Genomic DNA, 25,926 nt, shown 5'->3' with positions numbered 1-25,926 from the left:
AAGTAGAGCTAATAGGTAAAGAGAGATACAGAAAGACATTACTGAATAACCTAACTGATAAATTAAACATATGTTACTATATCAGCTGAAATAAAATAAAAAAAAATTGAAATGACAAGTTACCTAAGTATCTGTCCATTGATTCCACATTTTGGTCCTGATGTTCAAATCCAGTTTTACTTGCAGAAGTTCTACACACAGCATAACTGCTAGACTTCACTTGTGCAGAGGTATCCTGAATAGAAGAAAGCATTTTAGAGTCAAACTGAACTCTGCGTCTCTGGCTTTTATACTTTTGCTTTCTGGCATCAATTTTTTTAACTGGTAAGTTATCTTCAGAGGATGTAAATTCATCTGCATTCTGAGGAGCACTTTCCTTTTCTTTCCTATTGGGCTTCTTCGCTCGTAGCAGAGATTTGGAAATGTTACCTAGTCCATTGTTAAGGGCATGTCTTTCTTTCCATTTCAGAAAACTGGAAGTTCTTAACTTTGATTCAGAATTATGGGAAATTTCAATATCATCAGATTCATCACTTATGTCACTTGCTCCTTTCAATTTTCTTGTGCTGTTCTTGACGTCTTCCAAAGACATGCCTCTGCTGAAATTTGACTCGGTCCCATGGGATCCAAATTTCCTGCTGTCTTCCTTAAATATAAATTCATCTTTTTCTTGTGCTAACTCTTCACAGTTTTCAGATGTTGACTTGTATTTTTCAATGTTTTTAGTAAGCATTGGTTGCTGGCATGGAACTTGGGTAGGAAAGATGAAATCATCAAGCTCTTCAGAACTGCTTTCAGTTTCCATGACTATGTCACTTTGCTTTGAAATGCTTTGATCCTCACTTTCTTCATCCCCTTCCTCCTCAGAGTCTGATACAACAAGCCAGTCTGTACTATGCATATCTTGCTTACCAGTTCCATCTGGTGACCAAGCAGCTTCCCCATGCTCCAAAACAGGCACATGGCTTTGACATTTGTGAAAATCACTCTGCTTGTTATTTACATTTGTTCTTAGAGTATCATCAGAACTTGGATCAGGAGAGTCATAATTATTATCCCTTTCTTTGGTAGTTTCAATTTCTCCCTGTAACAACTCAGAGAATCCACACTGCATTAAGGAAAGCTGTCCCTTCGTTACCATTAAATTACTTGCATTGCAAGGCTTCCTTCTGTCACGTTTTTTCACGGAAGTTTCCTGAATATCATCACCACTAAAGTCATCACATAGATTTGTTTCTTCTCTTGTTACTTGTGCCCGAATGCTGTGGGGATCTCCATCTTCTTTACAGTCTGGTTGTTCATACTAAAAAGAAAAATAAGTTACAGTGAAGGTATTTAAAACATAAGTAGTACATGGAACACAATTCAAAAGCAGTGTAAAAAAAGCAGATTTTCACTATGTTACTCAATCAAAAAATATACCAAACAGTTTTGCAATACACAAATCAAAAGCAAATACAAAACAAATTATAAAGAGAAATTATATCAAAGTCTTTGGCAGAACAACAACAATAATGAAAAATACTATGTATTTGAGACAACATACGCTTCACACTGCTAAAACAACCTATGACTTCATCATCCACACCCATATTTTTCTAGTTCAGAAAATCTGGAAGTTAGTCTTCCAGAGGCAGTTAGAAAAGTGACTTCATGATTCAAACCTTAATACTGTGTAATGACATTCATAAAAAAAAAAGTAATCTCCCAGCAGTGGCCAATCTCCTTGTATATGGAGGCTAACACCTATGAGTACAATAACATTTTGCTTTAGAATTAGTTGAGGCCTACTGTAATCAAATGAAAATTATGCCCAGGCAACCTTAAAATGTTCCGAAGTTACAGAATTCCAGTATACAGCTGCAAAACTGTACTACTGAGACAAAAACTATGACAGTATGTAAATGGAAAGCCAGAAGAATAAATACTAAAATTTTGTACAAGAAGTTTTAAAATTAATATATTAATCCTGATATCAGCCTGCTTATCAAAAAGCATTTAATGTAAGCTAAAAATGTTACTGTTTGTCACTAAGTCGAATGAGAGACCAAGACCATACAGTGATGTATTAGCAATTTGAGGTTATGACTAATGTGAAGTCAACCTGATTTAAATTAATACTGACATTTACCCACAGAAATGTCCAAAAAGCATAAGGGACAGTGGCTAAGTTTTAGTACCATTCTGTGTGATCTAACCTAACAATATTTTCACATTTAGAAGCCATATTATAGACCTAACTGTTTGTTTCCCAAATCACCTGAACACAGTGTTCAGTGAAAAACATGCATAAAAATGATCCTGTTAAACCCAACCTTTTCAGGAAAAAAAAAATAATCCTTTTTCCAGAAGAAAACAGTTATATACATTATTTAAAGAGAAAAGGAAAAAAAAAAAAGCCAGCATTGAACAGATCGCTGATTTGGTGGAAAACATGGATTAGATCAACTAAATAGCCCATGTCTTCCACAGAGGCTCACAACACATGAAGCAAGCTTTTAATCCTATACATCTTCCACAATGCCCTAACCAAAATCTTCTAAACAACATTAGGTGTCAGACTCTCAATTGACTTCTTGATCAGAAAGCTGTCATATTATATCATGTCATGTCATAGGGCTGTCACTCTTAAGACACTACAGAGCAAAGCTTCAGTAAACAATATTGCTCTGTAATAACAGCATGTTAGTAATACCTTAATTCAGACTGAGCATATCCAGGAGTTGTAAAGGTTATAGAATACAATATTACCAATATCCAGAGTATTCAATTTTAAATACAGAAATACAGACAGCATGACATTATCTAATGTTTTACAATATGTAAAACTAGGGGTAAGCAGACAATAAAACACAGTAAGTGCAATGTAGTGTAAAAGCATTAGCAGCCTAACAAGACTGTTCACATTTGTCACAGTAGTATCAGGAACTAGAGGGACTGTCACGCTCTGGTCATAGTCTACAAAGACACCTCACCTTTTCTGAGCTGCATGGAGGAGTCTCTTCCTTTAGCCATGTAGTTGCTGTCATGACTCCTGCTTCTACTCGCCCTTCCCTCTAAAACAATCAAGAACGTACATAATAAAAACTGTATCTGTTCAAGTTAACAAAGACAAGCCCAGAAAAAAGAAAAAATAGTCTTGCTTTCTTTCTAGAGTTGTAAAGCATCAGAATTACAACCAGCAAAGTCCAGACTAAGACTTACACTTTGACAATACACTTACTGCTCTTTGATCTAATACATAACCTGCAGGAGAAGTAACATACTGCATAAATTGGGAGCATATATGTCTACACTGTTTCAAAAATCTAAAACTTTTTTCCAAAGCAGAATACCTGCTACAATGTTCATATTACATGCTATGTTTTAATTTAATTTGGAGAAGTTTTGAGCTTAGTATCCTCAAAGTACGTGTTCTTATACCACACGACTCTTTTGGCTATGATACCTTTATACCACTGTATCCCATTATCCAGCCTCTTTCCAGCACAGGTAAAATAACAAAATAAAGGGAAGGACGGAAAAAAAGCACTAGAATAAAGCTGCAGTAAATTCCAAGATGCAGGTTAGCTGCAGTAAACATGCTGGATAGAAAAAGATATGATACTGCATATACTTAAAATCAGTTTGCACTATACATTATGGAATTGGATCAACAGTCTTCCTAGACTTACTATGAAATGAATCAAAATACGAAGCCTCATTTTTTTATTTCCATTCTGTAACATTTTTAAATACAGCATTATAAAACACATTTTATTAAACAGTTTTTGACATCTCAAAATGTACTACAAAAAGGTTACTATGATGATAAAAATATTTTTATGATCAGAATTCTAGCTTAAAAGGTCACTCTGAGCTGTTGATGAATAAAATGCGTCTGTGCACAAAGTTGATAAAACATCACAAAAATAAGTTACAGCATTTTTTATTAGGAAAATAAATATATTAGGAAGCTTTTGAAAATCATAATCTAAAAATTTCCATTTTTCTGTTTGATTTAAGGAAATGTATCTGGTCTAAACCAGAGTGAGAAATTAGCATGGCTATTTCATTTAACACACTGAATAGACAGGTACTGTTATAAAACAGAATGGTGAAACTTAAAGTGTTTCTATTCAAAATTATGACAAAGTTATCTCACAAGGAAAGGAAAAATGTAAAACTAATATGCAGAAGTAAAAGGGTAGGACTTCACACCTCCAGGATGTCTTTGGTAAGACAGGACCCATGAGTCCTAAGTTTGAAAAGGTTATGGATCCCAAAAAGCTCTCCTTGATGTTCCTTTGATCCTTGCACTGCCTCGAAATACCGCTTGGCATTTTCACTTCCAACGACTGCACAATGAAGTTGCTAAAACAGAACAACAAAAAAGATTTCAGAAGTTTTGCTCCAACAACATGTCAGAATTTCCTGGCACCCACATTATATACACAGCTCTAGCTGGAGCTGGCAGAAGTTCCTAAGGGAGGATATTTTGTTTTGATTTCCCTGGCAGATACTGGTGTAATAGATTGTGGTATAACATGATATAACAAGTATAAAAATGTTTGGATTTACTGAATAAAAAATTAAAAATGTTTCAAGTCTTTCATTTCATTGTTTTCTAATATCAGACAGCTACTATACACAATACTGACACTCCTCTGTATCTTGACAGCTCATCTTCGCTCAATACTAAATTCTTATTATTTTCTCATAGCCCATTTCACTGTATGCTTACTTGATAAGGACTTAACACAGCCACAAGACTACTCTTACCAATCTCTGAATATTTTAATTATCATGCACTCTTGCTAAGTAGACTGAACAGAAGTGACTTAATCCTCCAGGTGAAAAGGAAAGACGAACAAATAGTTTGTCAGGCAGAATTAAAACATTTTTGAAGTCAGGCAGAATTAGCTGCATTCCAATGACTGTAAATTTTCAGTATTTATATAATTGGTCTTTCTTGAAATTATGCATGGTATTTACAGAAGTATACTTCAGGATACATATGTAACTTATTCAGGTTTCTATTATGTTAGATTTCAATTTTATTTACATCAGATTCTTCAGTTGCATATGACTAGGTCAGACAACCAAACACCACTACCAAAAAAAAAAACCAACTAGCAATTTTAAGATCAAATACATCCGTCAGCAAGAATACACTTGCAAACAAAGCTTTTTCACGTAAATTCACTTCATTTAAAGGATGGATGAAAACATTTAGCTCTCTGACAACACCTTTGTATAGTTCATCAAAAGCCACACATCCACACGTACTCATGCCTTTCACGGTGTTATACATGCCTTTTGAAAATCCAAACAGACAATATCCAGGTCTTCTTTATCTATATGATCACTAACTCCAAAGACCACTGTGAAGCATGAATCCCCTTCTTCAGGATTTTAGTGAACACTGTTGTAATCTGTTATTGCTCATTTTGTTAACCTTTCTGAGACGTCCCCTACTGATACTTGCTGTTGAAACAAATCCTCAGGAGTACTTTGCACAAGAGAAATTTTGGAACAGGATATTCTCTAAGCTTTTCCATGAATGTAGAAATAAAGAATAAATCAAGCAGGTTTTTTTTCAATGACCGTTCCTTTAAACTTTGCTAAAGTAATGCTCACATAGCAGTACAATTCATGCTCCCAATGTGTTCAAAAACTAAATTAGCTTTTATTTTTTTAGACCGTTATACCTCAAAAATCAGTTTTGGACTTACCGTGTTTTATGTTTAACTTCTCTCATTAGTATAGGATTTCAACTATTAATACAATAACTTCTTCGTTCTGAACTTTTAATACAGAGCCTCTGAAAATTGCCCAATTATCTGTGAGCAGTTCAGTCCATCACCTATTTTTTTAATTTCTTCCTAAAAAGTTTCTTCTTTTTTTGTTTAGATCATCTTGTCAAAATTAAACAGAAGTCTAATTGCTTTTTTACTTCTACAAAACATGGAATTTAAGTGAGATAAAGTCACTGTTACACTTTTGAAAGTAGTATTTTAAAGCAAGCCACACATATCACTAAGAGCAGCTCAAGATTTGATCTTCCAGCTGTGGGTTTTCTGACTATCTGCTCTGTGAAATCAGATTATCTTAGAACTTCATTCTTATTTGTCACCTACTTACATATTAAGAGGATAATGACAGTCTGTATACTACTGCACTTCCCACCCAGTCTCTAACCTCCTCCTTGTATATACCCCAGCTACAAGAAGATGCTTGTCACAGAACACTCATTACCAAATTTTTCCTATTTATAGCCAAAAATTTGCATTCCTCAAGTTTCATAAAGCTTTCTTTAATATAAAGTATCACTTGCCCACTGAGGCCACCTACTTAGTCTTTTCTATGCAATGCATTCTTCAAAACAACTGTGTCTCACCAATTTTCTTCCTTTCTCCAAGTTTATATGCCTGTAGTATCTTAATTTAAAATCAATCATCTTATTTCTTAACTTGCAACTCTTGCTGAGAAAAACATGTCCATATTTAATCTAGTTTCTTATTATTCTGCAGCCTGCTCTCTGTTGTTCATGTTCAAATCTGCATATTTTTTGTTTTAATTCTGATCTCATCAGGAAACAGTTGCCATATTATGTGTTCCTCAAGTCACACACTTAGGTTTACTCACTTAAGATTGGGAAAAACAAACAATGCAAGCAGAAAAATTTAGAGAGGGCAAGCGTTTCAGGTTGAGTATTCTGGCAAGCAACATTACTTCATATCTTTTTAACAGCAGAAACTACAAACTGTTTTCCCCTCCTTTTATAAGGAAGTTTTCACAGGCCAGAGAATTGCAATGCCTTCTTGCTTTTCTTCTATAGCACTAGCAAGACTTTCGCTCTACCTTCTCCCACCTTCCATAAGAAAAAGCTGCCTGAATCAAACTGTTGCAGGTACTAACTACAACTCTCACAGATATATTTTATCTGTGTAAAATATGTAAAAATACAAGTTTTTAAATAAAAGAGTTCTCTTCTCTGTATAACCTTATTAACGTATATTGCATAATTAAACTATCAAAAGTTACAAAAAAACCCCTTAGAATACAAATGTAATTCTGTTTGTTCTTTGACAATTGCTAAATGGTGTATCTCTGCTTATAAAGTTAAAGGTAATAGCATATATCATACAATCAAGGTGAACTTTGATTTTGCTATAGGCTACAATAGCTTTCAGTCATTGAAACCACTAAAAAGAACTCCCCATTTAAATAGTTTGTGAGCTTTACCTGTTTATAAACTTGTCGCAAGTACATCATCTCCTCCACAGTTCCCAAGGATATCAGTCTAAACACTTTAACAGGTTTGAACTGGCCAATCCTATAAGCTCTGCAAGGACAGCAATACATTAAAAAATGGTTTTTACCAGTAAAAAAAAAGATAAGAGAGTGCTCTTAGAGGTAGTAAAATAAATAAAAGCATTTTGATAAAACAAGAGTACTCTAAAAGATTTATGAGTTGGTTGTAGGTTTTTTTTGTGGCGAGGGCTTTTTTGGTTGGTTTGGTTTTTCTTGTTTTTTACTTTTCCAAATTTTCCTCAGTATTTCATTCCCTTTTCCTTTACCCTTAGTTTTCCATGTTTCTTCCCAGGCCTATCCAGTTAAAAAAAACACCTTTCTCCTCAATTTGAATCACAAGGTCTGTCTCCCATCTCTCTTGAAAACATATCTTCCACTACATTTTCTCAGTGGTTTTTTTGTTGGGTTTTTTTTTCCCTGTCTACATCTGCTCTTGCACAAGACATTATCCTATTTGCATTATGTACGAGTTAGATCATGGATTACTTGGGGCAGTCTGTTCTTTATTGACTTTTTAAAGCACTTCACAAGTCACAACATCTTTATAAAAACAGCTAATGAACTTGCAGTTTTTTATCTAAACGGTAAATGCTTAGAATTTTTCCTTTAAGGATTCTGGAATTCAAAACTTCACTTGAACTAGGGTCAACTACAACCGATTCTGTCCTGACAGACAAAGGAAAAATGCCATGCAGCTAGACACACTGATGTTTCAGAGAACAGAAGTTACAGTAACTATGGCTTTTTTTTTTTTTAAATGACCCCACCATAACAGTGCCACAAAAATTGGAAAATAAGTAGTAAAAATCAGGACTAAAAAATAAGAACACCAAAGCTAAAAACCATTTGGCTGGACATTTCTTACTGTCATGTGGACAAGTCAGATTATGTAAAAAATTTCTTAAGCCGAGGGAAATTTTAGTTGGACAACCAGATGACAGAATCCAAGCAAAAGAAGAGTACAACATGGATCAGATTCTGTATTTTGAGAGTGTACCTGTCAATAGCTTGAAGATCATTTGCTGGGTTCCACGTAGGATCAAAAACTATAACAACATTGGCACCAACAAAATTAAGACCCAGTCCACCAGCCCTAAAACATAAAATAAAAAAAAAATCAGAACTATTTGACACTAAGAAAGACAGAACAAACTTTTTTTTTCAGTGTATTGGATCCATATTGGCAACATAAAAAAGCACAACAGAAATACTGAAAATGGGGTACACTAACTGTGGTATTAATAACCACCAAGTACTTAAATAAGCACTGTTATAAAATGCAGTCTTCTCCCTTCAGTAGCAAGAAGGTTACAAACTATGACTAGCTGAGTCATAACGAGCTGCTATCACCTTGCTACAGTAAGAGTCCCTGATCGCTACTTCATATCCACTAAGCCCTCCACAGGCCAAGTCCCTCAATGATTATACTGAAATTCATAACCACTTCTATGCCAATTAACATTACAGAAGCAGGAAAACTACAGCTTAAAGAGTCTGTGTAACATTTTACTTCCTTTAATTCCAGTACATAGTTTTGACAATGATGCTATACAGCTTCCAATAAAACGGTCACAGTCTAGGGTAAGTCACATCTATGAGAATTAACAACTGTCACAAGTGTATTTGTAGAGTATATGTCAACTGTTACAAATATAGTTGGCCACACAGCTGCATATAAGCAATACTCGTACTGGTCATTACATGGAAAAAAATCACTGTCAGAAAACTGTCTGCTGAGGGGGTTAGTACTCACAGTGGTACCAGTTACATCATCTTAATACATTCAACAGCTGTAGTGTGCTTTCAGGTAAAGCCTGCACGCCAGTAAAGAATTTGGAGCATATGCCTAACCTAAGGTAGCTAACTAATGTCCTGCTGAATCCAACAAAACTGCTCAGTTACTGGAGTCTGGTATGTACACAGCTAAATGATTTGATAGGAACAAAAGTGAACAAAATTCCACTTCTCATCCATCTGCAACACAAGCAAATACTGAAAATTCTTTAACTGGCTCAACCAATATTCCATGAAAAAGACAAAAGTTCCTATACAAGCCTATGCTAAATACTTTTATTAATTTAACTATTAAAACAATTCTTCACATTGACATAGGCAGCACTAATTATCAAATGTGTTTTTTTCCTGAATGAAGTACCACAAAATTGAAAAAGTCAATTTCATGTAATTCACCAAGCACCTGGTTTTAACAGATTACTTTATATTACACTTGTTTAAAGCAGTGGGAAAGGTAAGAATTTCCAGGTATAAAAATGAACAGACAGAAACCAAAATCTTACAGAGCCCCACCACTTCTCAGTCTTCATGGAATCCCTGTCAATATAAATACAGTTGTGGCCTCTTCCTTCCAGGTGTGGTGTGGTGTTGGGTTAGTTAAATCTGGAAAGGCAGAGGATGTGGGATCCTGCCAATATTAACAGAGGTTTCCGGAGGATGAGTGTTCTCAAAGTTTGAAATGCTGAATAAAAATCTTTGTATTTTTCAGAGTACCTTACTGTATTTTGGAATTCTGGTGTATTTCTTTTTAGTGAGGACAGAATGCAGCCTCTCATCTTACCAAACCAACCCTGCAGTCAGACTGAAACACAAGTCAACATCTTTTTTTCCAAATGCTTTCTCATAAAAAATTGCAATATTTGGAACTGAAATATGAATTAAACCTCAGTGCAAAGCCTTACTGCAAGTAAAACAGACTGACTATAAAAATTAACTAAACAGGATACTTAGCTTTATAAAGATTTTAGCTTTCAATACTTTTTAGGTATGCCACAAAAATTCAGAGACTCCAAAACAGAAAAAGAATGGCTTCTATGTCCTTCATGGACAGAATGACTGCAGTAGTTAGTTTGTGCATTGTAAAAAACATCTTCAATTTTAAATGGCTTTTTAACTAGCTGTTAATCATTACTGCAAGATGGTCCATGCAAGTTACCATAATATGGCTCAAATGAAGAGCCGTGTATGAACGGTCTCATAACTGTTTTCAAAAGAGCATCTTATTTAAAACTGCACACTATGTTAAATAAATGGCTTGGTTTATATCCTGTCACTGACAACTTAATACATCAGTGTTCAGAACTTACAAAACAGTATCACATCAGGAAAGTTTCCATAAAAGCTTTGACTACATAATTCTATTTACCAAGTTAAGTTTTTTACAGTTTGTAAGTTCTCCGTTTCAGTGAGATCTTGTGGCTGAGAGTTCTTTGAATGTGATTACATGCACATTAAAAATTATTTGCAATATAGGTGCAAAAAATTCATGTCAAATGAAGCCCTGTAAGAGTGAAAAGTAATCGACAGCAGCCCAGCAATGGACAGTAACTGAGAATCCTGCAGGTAGAATGGAAGTGCATACTGCAAACTTTCATAATAAAAACTGTCTATACGTTTCTGTAACAATCAACTCTTTATCATCTCCACATAATAAAAAATACTGACAAGCACAAACAGATTTTCATTCGTAATTATTCTGAAGCAATTAATCTAGAGAAAGACTAGCATGGAAAAAACAGAAACAGTGATTTAGTTTTAAGGTGGGAATACTTGCTGCTCTTATTTCTTCCAGAATACCACAATGGGACAGGACTGCATAGACTTCATTACTGTACATATACAGGTCCCCTTCTTCAGGCTAAGTAACATCAATGAAGTTGCAAGCTCTGCCATTCTCCTCTCAAGTTATAGCAACTCCAGCAATTATTTTGTTTCTAAGCATACCCAAAAATCCCCTTTTCTTCCAAATAATCATACATTTTCCCAGCAATACCAGCACAGCATTGAAGCATTCTGAAGCAGATTTTACTTTGTGAGCCTTAGAAGTTCCAGCAGAGGTATATCTGCTTCTCCATAGAGCTGAAGGCTGAAACCCTTAATCTATATCTAATGGTTTGATGGCATTTACAAGCTCCGATGAAATCAATTGTATTTTCTCTGAACACCCATAAAATATATTTATCCATATAGCTATATTAGCCATAGCTATTGATAAAAGCATTATGGACAGCTATACGAGTATGTTTGATACTAGCATTAACTGCAAGACTTGAGGTCAAGCTATATAGACAGATTTTTTTTTTTTTACTTTATTGTTTAAGTCCCTATTTTTCAAAAAAACTCACCAATTAGAAACCAGCATTCCCAAATGTCTACGCGCTATATACATAGGCAATTCCAGGCAGAAACAGCATTTTGCTGATATTAAAGAAAAAAAGAAAAAAGGAATCTAAACCAGGAACATTGTACATTCAACAGTGAAGTCGTCACCACTGTCTGCAGTGTAATTTGCTAGTTTATAGATTGGTGCTTCTCATTTAAAGTTGTATGTTAACTTTACTAGTGGAATATAATGGCAGACTCAAGATCACTATGCAGGGAATTCATACTTTGCAGAATGCATTTCTGTGGCCAAAAGACTGCAAGTATTGTCAATGAAAATCAGCATTTGGCTCTCCAAGCAATGGGACCTTCAGAACTCATACAATTTGACTACACAGAACAGTTTGCCAAAGACTTTGCAAGAACGCACAAACAGAAGAGTATGACCCAATTCTGTCAACTTACTATGTGCTGAGAAATAAAGAATAGACTGTAAGTCCTAATACCTGAAATCTGAGTAAGAAGATGAATCTCTTGTAGAGTAGAACTGGGACAAATCACTTGCCAATTTCCAAAGAATTACAAAACTAAAGCTGCTTTCATCACTGTATATCAAGCAACCAAAAAGATCACTTCTTGTTGTCTGTGATAAACTACACAAAGAATTGCACCTCCTGTTCTGCTTCACAAACACTGGTTATGTTGACTGCAATTCCATCATTGTTCCTTCCATCCTCAGTAAGATGAGAAACACTAAAAACAACATAATCAAGACTTTCTCAAGCACCAGCAGCAGGCATGGAAAGCTGATCTGTCTCTCTGTATTCACAAGCTGTCATAACATAGAGGACAAAGCCCATCTCCGTTTACCTTCATTTTTACTTCTACATAAATTAATAGAAGAGAATTGAAAAGGTTGTGATTACACAGCCAGACCAATAGAAGCATAAACAACTAGTCTTTCCTAATGCTACAGGTACAGTAATTCCCTACTGTCTTCAGAAACAAGGAATAGGGACCCACGAAGATCTTAGGGAAGCTGATGGCCAGATTCCACAGTTAGCAGAGATTACAAACAAATATGCAAGACCAACACCACAAACCTCTTCACAACCCTGCCCACATGCACCAGACTATCTGAAGACAGTTCTGACATGCATTTGCCATAGTCTTTAAGATTATGCCTGACTTCTAATTAAAACATAGTAAGGGTCCTCCCATCTAACTACAACATGCACACTTCCAGTAAAGGAGGACTGGAGTGGCTACATAGGCAAGAACAGAATGTTTGCATGTTTCATCAAGTTTCACTGACTTTTCCTCTGGGCGGGAAAATTAAAGTTTCTCTTTGTTCCCTTTCTGCCCTTGCCTAGTAAAAAACTTCATCCAAGATGACACATGGAAATAACCACAACTAAAGAAAAAAATATAATATAAAGAACGGTCATCATAGTTTCATTAATTTTAGTTTACCATATTGTTCTTTTGAAAATGAATTCACTATCCATCATAAACTGGAAAACAGCTCTGATAGGTACATACATTTAAAAGACAGTGAAATACTTCAAGCAATCTTTAAAACAGATGTATGCTAATTAATATGGTAGATAAATTACAGTAACACCAAGAGATAATTTTTCAGCTCAGTACAGCATTTCATGTTTACATTCACTTGCTGTTCTGCTAGCACAGTATGAGAAATTGAGCCTGTCTACAATAAAATGAAAGCTTTCTGTAGATAATAACATAATAATAATAATGATGTTTTAAAACTGTTTCCTCATTTCTACAGCAACTGGAAATTTAAAGCCAGGATTTAGAAGACCCACTTGTTTCAGACCTTAGAAATCCTCATAAAGCAGAGGAGAGGGTAAACATCTCCAGGTGTTTTAAAAAGCTTCAGACCACAGCAGTGAGTCTATGTTTACTAACAGACAAGAGAAAAAGTCACATTCTCAAAAAAAGTAGTCCCTCACAAGGTCATCAAGCAAAAAATCAGAGTAACCTATTTATTAAACACTATGAAAGGCAGAATGAATCACACTACAAGTTAAATTTACTTACATTGTAGATACAAGACATATGTTAATTTCTTGAATGCTGTTGAACTCTCTTACGACTCTGATCCTATCTTCTGATTTTGTATTTCCATCAAGTCGTCGGTAATCTAGCCCAGAAGCCATACAGTATTGTTCTAGCACATCTAGCAACTGGGTAGAAAAATAGTAACAATAAAAAAGATTAAGTGCTTGCTATGATCTTTTTATTTAAAAAAATAAACACAGAGGTCGTGTTTCTCAAATATATTTTCGATAGACCAAGCACTGGAAATGAGAGTAAATAGTCACCATTTTGGTATCAAACATCCTTGATTCTCTTTAACTGTGATTCTACAGCACTCAAGGCGATAATAATGGTCTGCTGTGGTTTCACTCAATCTGTCCCACCTTTACGTGATGCAGAATCAGTTCAACCCAACAAGCAGGCAACAGAAACAGTTTCCTACCATCTTAGCAAGTTACTGGAAATACAGTAAATGAGTATCAGAGCCAGCACAAAGAAACATATTGGTATGCACAGAGCTCAGAGGGATGGAGTGAAAGGGACTGCAGTAACCAGCAATGTGGCCTTGAACACTGTGAAGCACAGCTTAAGGACACATAGCTTTTTACTGCTGCATCTAAATATTAAACTTGCAGTCCTCCTTAAAGCCATAAAATCATTAAATATTTAAGACTCCAAACTGTCATTTTCGCTGTAATTTTTTAATAGCTTTTAGTGCCATCATATTTAAGTAAAGAAAACCATACTATAGGTTGCACCATATCAGGTAACACATTACTCCCTAACAAGAATATCAAGGTGCAATTCTCCTAAAAGTGAAATGCACATTCATTCACCTCTTGCTCCAATTAAAGACTGGTTAAGTTCAAACTGGATGAATTTTTATCACTGCTGATAGTCAAAAGCCATTAGAACAGAGGAAATTTAACTACTTTCAGTTTCAACACAAAGGTTGTATGACACTTCAGCTGTACTTTGCTGTGACACTGCTCTAACAAGCTGAACTCTGTATGAGTTATCTACATCTGAGGTAATACAACAATTTAAAAAATGCTCAAAGGAAGGCAACAGAGTGTTACATTTGTTTTGCCAACACCATTTTTATCATGAGATAACATAAGGTTTCAATATGCTTCTGGAGTATGGCATCATTATTTCCCATAGTATGGAGAAAAAGGAAGTGTGGTTGACAGCTGTCACCTCAATGCTTTACACTTCAGAACTTACTGCTGCAGCTAAGTGATAAAAATCATATGGAGCTCACCTTTGTAGAAAAGGAAAAAAGAAGAACTTTATCCCTGTGTTTTTGGAAGTGATTTAAAAGCTGCTGAAGGACCTGTGAACCAACCACAGAACAAAAATGAAGAAATTTTATCTACAGGTCATCTCACACACACTTACTTGTGTTTTCAACCTTTAAACAGGCTATACTGTAATTGTTTGCAAGGCCAAACAGAGGCATAACAAAAACCATTACTAACATAAGTGTACCAAAGATAATGAATGAAGATGCTGGAATGCATTTTTCAATGATCTACATCGAAATCCTGCTGTAAGAATGTAATTATACCACTAATAGTTAAACTCAGAAGCTATTTCTGTCAGTGTGTAGACTGCAACAAAATGTTACTTATGCGCTAGCTCAGCTTGTCAGTTTTTGCATTTGAGAAATGCACACAGTTCCCCTGAAAACTGTTTAAGTTTTCTGTGCCACATCTGAGTTTAGAACTTCTTGGAACTTGTCTTCTTAAAATAATCAGTGAGATGTATGCCCCTCCTTGCTCCCACTCTTGTCTGTTGCTCTGTTTACAGTAGGATCCAGCTTCCCAGACTCTGCACAGACCTTAAAATGCCAATAATTCACCTACACACAATGTTCTTCTGGTGGGGAAGCAAATAATCCACAGTCTTGTGCATAACAGTGATACTGTTATTTTCAAAAGAAGCATGTCCACATCTGGCAATGGCAGCTCCAGAGTATCACAGAAGTGATACACAAAAGGGAAAGAGGAAGTTTGTTACATGCTTGTATCTTTCTCCTACTGGGCAATAAATATTTGAAAAACTGTATTTATTCAGTGATAAATACATGAAGCGTTAATCAACACTCATTTCACTAAAAACATAATAAATTTTTGACAACCAAATAGTGATGTATATTTATATTAATTTTACATTTCTAGATAATATCTAGAATAAAAATAGTAACTGCACATCCCTTACAAGCCCTTTTGTATATGTTTGCCAGGCAGTTACAAGTGAAAACAAAGTACAAACAAGATTGTTTTTATACAACAAAACCAGGCAAAAACTTAGAAACCAGGACTTATCTCACTGGGGAAAAAAAAAAAATCACATCAGGTAATTCAACAAGCACTAGATTACTTACATTTGCATTTTATTTAGCCAAATTAAGAAAAATAAATGGAAGAAAAAACAGTGACATGCTTTTAAAATAGAAGGGATTTTGCTACTGTATTATTGTTTTATTATATTTATTGTATTGTTGAAGTACAGGTCAAATAATGAATTTCCTATAGGAGAATACACAAACAAATCCACCCAGTTTGTTTAAATAACATGGATCACTGTCATGGCCATTGGGATTTTAGGTGTTCTGGAGTAAAGCACAGCTCTGATGAACAGAGAAAAGTAGAATGGTTTTGCACCAAAAAAACCCCCAAAACTCTACGTTTGCATACTAGAATATTATCCTAAGTGCTGTTAATCTGAAAAAGAAATACTTGATCATACTCAAGCAAAAGTAACACACTCTTTGTAAGAGTTCACATGGATTTAAATGCATATCTCACCATTTCTACATATTGTGAGTTGCCCGACTGATGAAACTTTACCTCTCACTTTTGAGAATACCTTGTTTGTATACAGATGTCTAAGCTACCCTACAGTGTTTTTAAGCCTTCAAAACCATGCCTGTCTGAGTTAGGGTTATGTTTAATGGCAGATGTTACTATTATTTGCAAGGTGCTCCAACAGACTTCCATTTCCCTACTGAAATACCGATAATATGCCAGGCAAAAATAAATAATTCAATTCAACATAGTTATTCTTAAGAGATTTATATTAAGAACAGAATTCCAAAACTCCACCAGAGGATGTCTGTGGAAACCTAACATGTGTAGTTTAAAAAAAAAAAGTTATTTCAAGTGCCCAGACACTGCCTTTTCACTTATGAAGTCTCTCTGAGCCAGAATTTTAACAGAACTGTAGAAATAATCAGACACAGTAGTAATGATTATTACTGCAGCCTGTTAAAACTACTCTCATTCATCATACTGCTTTTCCAAGCAGTCCCTGATACTTCTGTGCGGACAATGTGCAATCTTTGTGTTTCAAAAGTAATGGAATCACTTGTCCTTACACTTTGCAGGTCCTCTGTCTTCCTTAATGGTAGAAAAACGGTGGTTTCCAAACAAGGCAGCACACTCCTATTTCAATTTTCACAAATTCAACTATTTCAAGTTAAAATTCTAGGGATGAAATTCACCTTGAAATAGAAAGTATAAGCATAATCTTCTGTAAGCTGTGTGTTATGCAGTATGACTGACAGTGAAGGGTTAACACCACAAAAAAGCTCAGGCTTAGATCACATCACTGTGTATTACCCACCACCCACTGTATTGGAGTCATAGGTATACCATCAATGCTTGTACATGTACATTTGGATTATAAGGACTTTTTTCCAATGCTGTTGTTATAAACCTAAATTCAGAACAGAAAAACTGGGGTGGCACGCTGTAAATGCTACAGCGTGCAAGACAGAGATGACAGCCACCACAGCACAAGGAAGGACAGAAACATTAAATTGCCATTCTCTCACATTTACATTCAAGCAATTCTAGTTTTACTGATGGCAGTAAGCATATTCCATAGTACAAAAAGCTATGTTTTCCCATGTTTTCTCTCCGCTTGGCAAGAGAACAGAAGGTACTTTATGCAGGTATGTTAACCTTTTCGACTCTGCAAAAGTGTTACAACTGCCTGGCTAATCAACTTCATAGGCAAATCACAGCCCTTCTCCCCTGCCCTGAACAAATTTAAATAAATGCCACAAACTTTTCCTTTTAAAATATGCTCATCTACGAAAGAATAATCACCTGTGTCAAAATTTCTGGGTAGCCTATACTAAATTTCAATTTAAACAACTAAATTGTACCTATTCAGTCTACACTACCAGATGAAAGTTACAAAAGTATTTCAAATAGTTTCTAGAATTTATTTATAGAACAGAAGATGTAAAGCATTACAGTGGGACAAGGCCATTAAAAACATTTTACTATCATTTGCCTCATTTATTTCCAGATACACATGTTAAAATATATGAAACAGTTTTCAAGATCTAGTATCTGCTGACAGTAGTAACCTCTGATAACTTTCTGATGGTAAGGGGACCTTCTATATGAAATAGCTTCTGCATGACTTTGTTTACAGAGCATAAAACCCAAAGTCAACCCAAACAGCTTCTCTTTTAAAATTCAGAAGAGAAATTTTCCTCACAAGACAAACCTCCAACACAAATCAGCAGGGCAGCAGGGGGAAGCCACCACACCACCATACATATATGAACCAATTTCTGGCATCATAATTATTCTGAAGCCAAAATTAATGGACTTAACCACCTTATTTTTCAGTGATAGCTACTTGGTACACTACGTAAAACTCCTTCCAGACACAGAGATATCACCACACAATTCAGAATATTCTGTTTATACTAAGATGTATTTCACGAACTAACACAAAATTCAAGTTCCCCTAACAGAGAAAACAGACTTCCTCTCAAAGTTAGCAATTCTTTCAGTAATTTTTAGATAAATTCTGTCCAGTTTGTAATGGACTGAAATAGACACCACAGATTTCTAAAACAAAGCATCATATATATACAACCAGAGGTCATCAACAGTGGAAAAATATTCTGTTAAGTCTACTGGGCTGTCATAAATGCAGCATTTGAAAGTGCTTCTATTCTATAATTCATAAAATAAAGTAGAACTCCTCATAATAATACAAGATAATCAATTCTTATGTTGGCAGGAAAGAAGTTCCATATTGCTTTGTGTACAGAAGTACACTACTAGTGTAGCGTATAGTCTAATCTTTTTTAAAAGGTCAGAGTAATAGTGTCCTGTGACAGAATTTTTATCTCCATTTTTACTTCTATATAGCAATCTATATTGCACTTATCTCCCAGCTAGCAAATATACTGAATAAATGTTTTGCAATATAATTATTATTTCATAAATACAATACAAAAATACAAAAAAAAACCTCAAAAAAGTACACTCTGGTTGGTCTGCATAGTTTTTCACCCTCCAGTTACTCTCAGCTCAGAAACACTCCTAAGCCTAGTACTGTTTTCTTTTTAATTAGCTATATTAAACATTTTTCAGTTATTCATCCTGCTCCCCTCTGAAACTACAGAAAGTCAGTTTTTGAGGTAAGAGGTTTCATGGGTTTACACTTGGTTTTTTTGCTTAGCTTAGCATGGCTCCTATTTAGCTTCATTTGAAGGGTCCAAAGGGATAGAAAAGACAGTTAAGAACTCAGCATATCTTCACTAGTTCCACGCTACTCATGATTATAAAGGTCCTTCTCACATTCATCCTGACATTCTTTTCCAAGCTGGAAAGTTCCAGCCTACTTGGCTGCTTTTGTCCCACAGTACATCACCTTTGTGGCCCTTCTCCGACACTTTTTCTAAACCTTTTCAAGGTTCAACACAAACCTTTTGAGAGGAGAGACTGGAACTACCCACAATACTGAAGGTGTGCACAAACCATTAAGTCCATAATATTTTTTGTTTGCTCTGTTTTACTTTCCCAAATATTTCTGACTGCCACTGTGTGATGGTTTCATGGAACTATCTGTCATAGTATTAAGGTCATTTAGTCATCACTAAATACGTGAAGCTAACATCTTAGGATATCTTACCATCACACATCACTCTTATCCAGTCTTTGCCCAGAGGCATCCTGATCCATGACAAGAGATACCTACTGTGGTACCACCATCGTAAACAGAATGATTAAAACCCCACAACTATCAGCTGTACATTTTCTTACGTACATGTACTACAGCAGCAGATCTATTACAAATCTTATTTTTCATCTAAAGAATGGTTTACCTTCATTTTTCCACTGTATTTTGGATCTGAAATAGTTTCAAAGGCTGCATCTTTGCTTAACTGCACAAAATCTGGAAAACTGGAAAATACCTGGCTGCACACTCTTCTGATATGTGCTTCCTGGAAGAAAAGCAGAAAGTTTGAACAGGTGTAAAAAATTAGAGTTATGTTGGATACCAGTAAGCCATACAAGTCAGACAGGTTGAAACAAGCAACTCAAGCAGAGTTAGGTGGTTCTATTCAGTTCACTATAAAAGTACTGGATAAAACATCTGTTGTGCATTTTGGTTTGCTTCATTATAAAGGAGAGAGGATCTTGATCTGAAACCATGGATTCTAGTTACTCGAGTAAGAGTTGCCCAGAATTCCTTCTCCCAGGCAGAGACTGCAACAGGACTGACCGGAACTGTCACTCTCAAGAACCCTGTTGGCTTGAGGTCTGCATTATGCAACAGCTGCGTACCAGCATTTCTCTGGACCATCTGGCATGATAAGCCAATAGAGGAATTACATACTGTCCCACCACTATGACAAAAAAACCCCCAAACATTGGGGTGGGGGAGAGTGCAGGGGGAATGCATTTAAACTGTTCAAATGCACTTAAAACTGTTCAAAAGCCACATAAAGCTCTGTTGCTAGAATCTGGATAGCACTGAACTTTAACATGAACACACACTTTAAGTCTACCTTTGCCAAAGGAGCAGAAAAGATGTCCTCTCACCTAAGAGTAACACATGTCATGGATTTTAGTACTAAAGGCAAGAACTACTATAAAACATCAGTTTCTTCATTAGAATTTGGAGCAATTAATAATTATGTATGCTGCAAAAACCAGTAAGTCTCAAAATACTCATACATTGTTATTTCAGTGGCTATTTAAACTCTTAAATGTTATTCCAACAAAAACTACATACAGAAAAAAAAAAAAAAAAGAAAAAAGAAAAAACCACCACCAAACAAAAAAACCAGAAACACACACACACAAACACACCGGGAAACATTTGGGTATATACTGTGAATAAGGCCCTGGACACTAACAACAACATTTCCTAAAAACCAAAACTGCTTTAATGGAACAAACTTGCCAAAACTAGCAAGGATTTTCTCATTTCTATTCTGTTGTGGCTTTTGAGAAGTGGCAACATCCCTAAATCCTTTTGCTCATTCTTGGATATTAAGGATTACATGGAAGTATTTTTAAAAACTGCTGTTAGTGGGTCTTCTAGGTTACTTGCCACAGTAACAAAATCAACTGATACTGATCTCTCATTGAGAAATGTGCTTTAGTAGAAAATGCTCACTATTTAGAGACTCAGCTCTGAATACAGAGGACTAGAGTAAAAAAACCCTACATTCTTACTGCCTATTTATTTTTTTGCACAATGACATCCCTCTTACTTGTCATAAACAGAGCAGAAATGGCACTATTAGAAATCACTAAAAATTACTCTCACCCTAAACCTCTCCATTGTTTCTATAACCCTTATTTTGGGACATGCACTAAGTAAATGACCATACTGTTGTTCAGCGTCTCTATCTATAAGGGCTACATTCTGAACTACTGAATGGAAAAGGAATTTTGCAAGATATCTTAATTTCAGTTAGTTAAGACTTAAAAAGAAAGCCAATTAATTCATTCAAGTGTTTTAATCCTATTTTCCAGAAGTCCATTTTTTAGATACTTCTAAAACTAACCTGCTGCTTGCTAGTGTTGTCTGTCTGCAGCAGGGCAGCATGATTTGCGACCTTTTGTAGGATTGTCAAGTAACTGAAGCGCAGTGACTTAATTGTTTCACCATAAGCATTTACCTGCAAAGAAAAAAGAATGTTTATGCAAACAAATAATCCTGAAAATAAGAAATTATCTAAAATAAAATGCTACTTGTACAAGGTTAATGTATTAGTGATTCTAAATAGTACTATAATTGATCCCAAGGAAATCTATATTGTATTTTTAACAAAAATGCAGAAAGTTTTGTTTTTTCCTCAGCTTTATGATCCTATTAATCAAAAACATCTGAAAAACAGCTATGCTCATCGTTCACTCAACATTTCATACAGCATATCTACAGAAACTACGATAACCAAGATTTCCTCAGTAGACAAAAACCCAATAATTTTACAACTAATTTAAATGTAAATCAAAACAGAGCTTTTTGAACGACTTCTTATGCTACAATTGCTAACTGATCTAAAGCAAAAATGTATAGTTTTATAAACATCTCATGTAACATAATTCGAACAACTTCAAGCATTCTACAATGTAGCAGCAGCAACAGCATCAGCTATTTTTTCTGGTTATGGTTGGCCAATTTAGTTTTCCTTTCCCTTTTCAAGTTACTAAATTTCATGGTTAACTTTGGAATAGGACAGCCCATAACAGCACTTAAGTATCTGCAGGCCTGTCAACTGCCCTTTGTGAATCGTGTTCAACAACATTTTATTTTTTCTATAAAATTACAGGAAACAAAAACCTGCAAAGAACAAATGCTACTATCCACAGAATATTAAACAGGCCAATAGGGGGATTGTTTAAAATAAATATGCAGAATACTGAATAAGCTGTATCATTTGGTAAAAAATAAATAAATAAATAAAATAATCCACTATGCAAGAATTGAAACAGGCCAGAAAGAAAATAGGGAGAAGTAAGTATGAGACATATGCTTCTAAAGGTTTAAAAGACATGCTTAATCTGAGCCTAGTGAGTGATATAGGCAAAACAAATATGAAGCTAGACTAATCTAATGTTAAAGTCATCCAGAGAAGACAGAGGAAATCTGCAAAGCTGTTACTAGTGCAATACTTCTGCTTCTGCTCTATGGCTACTGTCACAGTTCTGCCTTCAATGCAGCAAAGCAAACTGCATGTTTAGTGGCACTGAAAGACACAACCCAACTGCAGTTGTAACACAAGCAAAGCCCAGTGTACTGGTTTCAGCTGGGATAGAGTTAATTTTCTTCTTTGTAGTTTGTGCAGTGCTTTGGTTTGGCCTGGGTCCAGGATGCCTCTGATTTGCAGCTTCTGCACAGACCACTTCAAGCACATGGAAGCAGCATGCCTGACACATACTGAGCATCCCAGCATAATACCTTTGCCAACATCAACTATATCACAGGTGCCCTTTACTTACTAATACAACAGATCCAGAATTTACTGCATAAATAACAACCACCTGCTCAGGGCATGCAAAGCAGCTTTGCTGTAATCCTAAAGTACCTAACACCATCATGCTTGTGATGCAGCCATCCATTTTTTCCAATAGGAATTTCCTGAACAGATGGCCTACGACTACACAGCCATTTCAATCAGCTCTTCAACTGCAGAAAGTCTCTCCAGAAAGCTAGAAAGACTATATTCTAAGATTCAAACAGTGCAAGTTCTTACTTTGTAACAACAGTTCTTCCTTTTACGGCCACTGTTGCAGCTACAGGGCTCTCCTGCTTGTAATATTAAGTTTACATCCTCTGTCTCTAGCACAGCCTGGTAGATTGCTTTCTGGAATTCCGTCAGAGAACAGTACACCATCTGCCAAAGACAGAACCCCAAAATCACAATTAAGTACAGCATACAAAAGAGCACTGCAACAACAAAAAAAACCCACATAAAACAATGAACATTGACAATAAAGTAGAAAATAGGAATATATTTGCTCAAATAGTTACAGGAAGTAATTCTAACACCAAATGAAAAAATGTGGATCTTGATACCAAAATAGCATGAAATTGTAGCCAAAAATGTACATATACTGATTTTATCCCCTCCCAAAATCCTACAAAGGAGTATCAATGTTAAGCTAAAAGAACCTGTTAAGTTTCTATAAATCTCACTATGGCTTTTATAGAGGTACAGGAGGAAGAGGAAAAATGAGAGAAATAAACAGGTAATTGTAATTATGGATTCCCCTCTGCCAATGGCTTAATTTGCCCTTTCTTTCCTCTTTTTAGGCACTAGCTGTTGTAGGGCGCTACCACAGGCAGGACAAACAGAATAAGCAATGAGAAGGCAAGGATCTACAGAGTACTATGGCCAAAACTCTTAGCCGTCTTCTTAGAGACCATGGGTGGCATCTCCCTGACATCTTTAGTCTTAGGCAGCAGGAGACAGAAATCCCAAGATCCTTCCTTAACTTAGGCTGCCCACACAGCAGCAGCACCATGCTGAGCTATAATAATACAGCAGTAACTTGAACATATACTCACATTAACAAGAGAATGAAAAGAATAAAACCTGCTAGATTTAGAACAGCGACTGACTGACGTTTGTGTTAATCTTTCCTTCAGAGGACAGTTTAGATGACATTATTATATGTCAAGAATGAAGAATAAATACCAAATTTTGAAAACAAAACTAGCTGCAAACTAACATATTTGTCTACTTAAAAGAAAAGTACAAATATATGTAATAAGAATTTATGATAACTCTTAGCTATAAAGTATTATCACTTTATATAATGTTTACAATAGCATGAGATAAACAGGATTACAGACCTATCAATCTGCTTTAGATTTAGGGGTTTCTTTTATTTAGAGAACGAAAATGAGGCAGTTAAACTAAAAGCATACTGTTCCATGCATGAAACATCAAGCTGCAAATTCAGAAGTGCTACATAGAATTTAAGAGATTTACGTATATTGCATTGGGTTTACACAGATCAGTACAAAAGTGCACATAAAATAGATGTGTAAATCACTAGTCAGAAGTCTAGCTGAGCATTTTCATGCTTGATTAACTCCATTTCAATATGCAATCATAGCAATTATGTGAACAATGCACGCTACTACTGCATGTGCATTTTTTCCAAGGCTCTGGATTCTTCTTCAGTTCGTAAGTCTATGGAAAAACCATGAACCACTACAGGCATGATGAAAGAGAGAAAACACAACAAAAACAAGAAAGAAGAAATATATTCATTAGCATCGCATTTGAAATGTGTAGGCACTCTTACTCTGTCTTCCTTTTTTGGCAACTGATCACTGATAAGCACTTTGGTACGCCTCAGAAACCAGCCAGACATTTTTCTTGCTAGCTCCACCATGGCCTTACGACCTGTTGCTAGCTCTCTTTTAGTTGCGGTGTGCCTCTGGCCATGCTCCACTGGATCAGAAAATTTCTTCTTGAAATGTACTCTGCTACCCAAAAGCCCTGGTACAGCCCTATTAAAAAACAAAAGGGGTGGGGGGTCTGTGAATGAATAACAGCATTTTCTTTACTCCAAGGCAGTCTATCCTTTTCCATTGATTAAAAGCATACCATACATTGTTTCTGGCTAACAGCAAGAGATCTTAAATTAACAATCACTAAAGAAATGAATAAAAACTGTGTACATAAATAGAAACATATACTACTTCCAGACACACCATTTTTTCATTTACTTTCTGTGACCCTCAGATGTTAAGAGATTCCCCTTAGGAAAAGGGCTGCCATCCCATCTCCAGAAAAATTAAAGCCCAGCAGACCAGTAGATGTCTCAAACACAGAACCTCTAAACTGCAAGGCTGCTACCGTTCAGGGGCCTAAATTGAAAGCTAAACAGTCATGTTTTCAATTTTTACTCTTTTTATTAAAATCAATTTATGCAGATATTACAGTTTACTAAATAAAATCTTAAGAAACCCAACAGCAAAAAGAATTTAGTAATCACCGGCAGCACTACAATTTACAACAATCTATTAATAATATCAGCATAGTTTTAATGAACCAGATGCAACACTAAGCTGTATTTCTTTCCCAGTATTTCAATTCAGTCTGTATATCCTCAATTCAAGGTATGTTTGCTTAGCTCCTCTTCTGTAAAGCACCCCCAGTAAGTCTCCTATGCTTAGAATTATAACTAGCCTTAGTTCTACCTCCTCATTTTAAGTTTTCCTGGACAAGACTGTTGCCTTGCAAATACTTGCACTTGTGCGTTTTGAAAAGCAGCAAAATATTATTACTTCAATCTTCCAAACAAGTCAGAATGACCTGCACATACTGGACATAGCATAGGCACAACTTTGGCTGGCAGAAGTTGTGTAATTATTCCTTATCTACTGTGCGGAGAACAGAAGAAGAAAAAAGAAAGCCCTTGGAAAAGAATGGTAAACATGGAGCAGGGGGGAGGGAGAGAAAGTAATCTTAATCGCTTCCCAAATTCCCCGAAGAAGCTAGTCAGGAGGAGCTCCAAATGTATTAAGTAACTGCACAATTCATACCAAGAGCGTACCTCCATAGTTACATTGGAAAAGCATACTTACATTCTCATAAAACATCGGGGTTTTTTGAGGGGGAAGAGTTGTGGTTTGTTGTTTTTTTTACACAGATAGGTC

The 25,926-nt window shown here is 35.6% G+C and overlaps 1 protein-coding gene across 8 annotated transcripts in view; it reads right to left on the bottom strand.

The window, feature by feature from the left end:
• Positions 1-25,926, bottom strand: part of ERCC6L2 (ERCC excision repair 6 like 2) — a 58,035-nt gene that overhangs the window by 20,620 nt on the left and 11,489 nt on the right. For 7 of the 8 annotated variants that reach the window (XR_008730157.1, XM_055698481.1, XM_055698479.1 and 4 more), the window contains 11 exons: positions 24,567-24,774; positions 23,006-23,146; positions 21,314-21,427; positions 19,619-19,738; positions 14,741-14,812; positions 13,477-13,622; positions 8,294-8,389; positions 7,228-7,327; positions 4,201-4,353; positions 2,976-3,056; positions 124-1,303 (listed from right to left, as the gene is read on the bottom strand). Coding sequence is in view for 7 of the 8 variants with exons in the window: in XM_055698481.1 (XP_055554456.1) it covers positions 124-1,303; positions 2,976-3,056; positions 4,201-4,353; positions 7,228-7,327; positions 8,294-8,389; positions 13,477-13,622; positions 14,741-14,812; positions 19,619-19,738; positions 21,314-21,427; positions 23,006-23,146; positions 24,567-24,774 (2,411 nt within the window). In the remaining variant the exon portion in view is untranslated. Of the gene's footprint in view, positions 1-123; positions 1,304-2,975; positions 3,057-4,194; positions 4,354-7,227; positions 7,328-8,293; positions 8,390-13,476; positions 13,623-14,740; positions 14,813-19,618; positions 19,739-21,313; positions 21,428-23,005; positions 23,147-24,566; positions 24,775-25,926 lie in introns of those variants that run through there. The other variant, XM_055698485.1, reaches the window with a different exon arrangement.

The sequence above is a fragment of the Falco cherrug genome, chromosome Z (assembly GCF_023634085.1).
Source record: "Falco cherrug isolate bFalChe1 chromosome Z, bFalChe1.pri, whole genome shotgun sequence".
NCBI classification, from domain to species: domain Eukaryota; kingdom Metazoa; phylum Chordata; class Aves; order Falconiformes; family Falconidae; genus Falco; species Falco cherrug.
The sequence above is the reverse complement of the archived record's forward strand: the minus strand, read 5'-3'. Positions and strand labels throughout refer to the sequence as shown.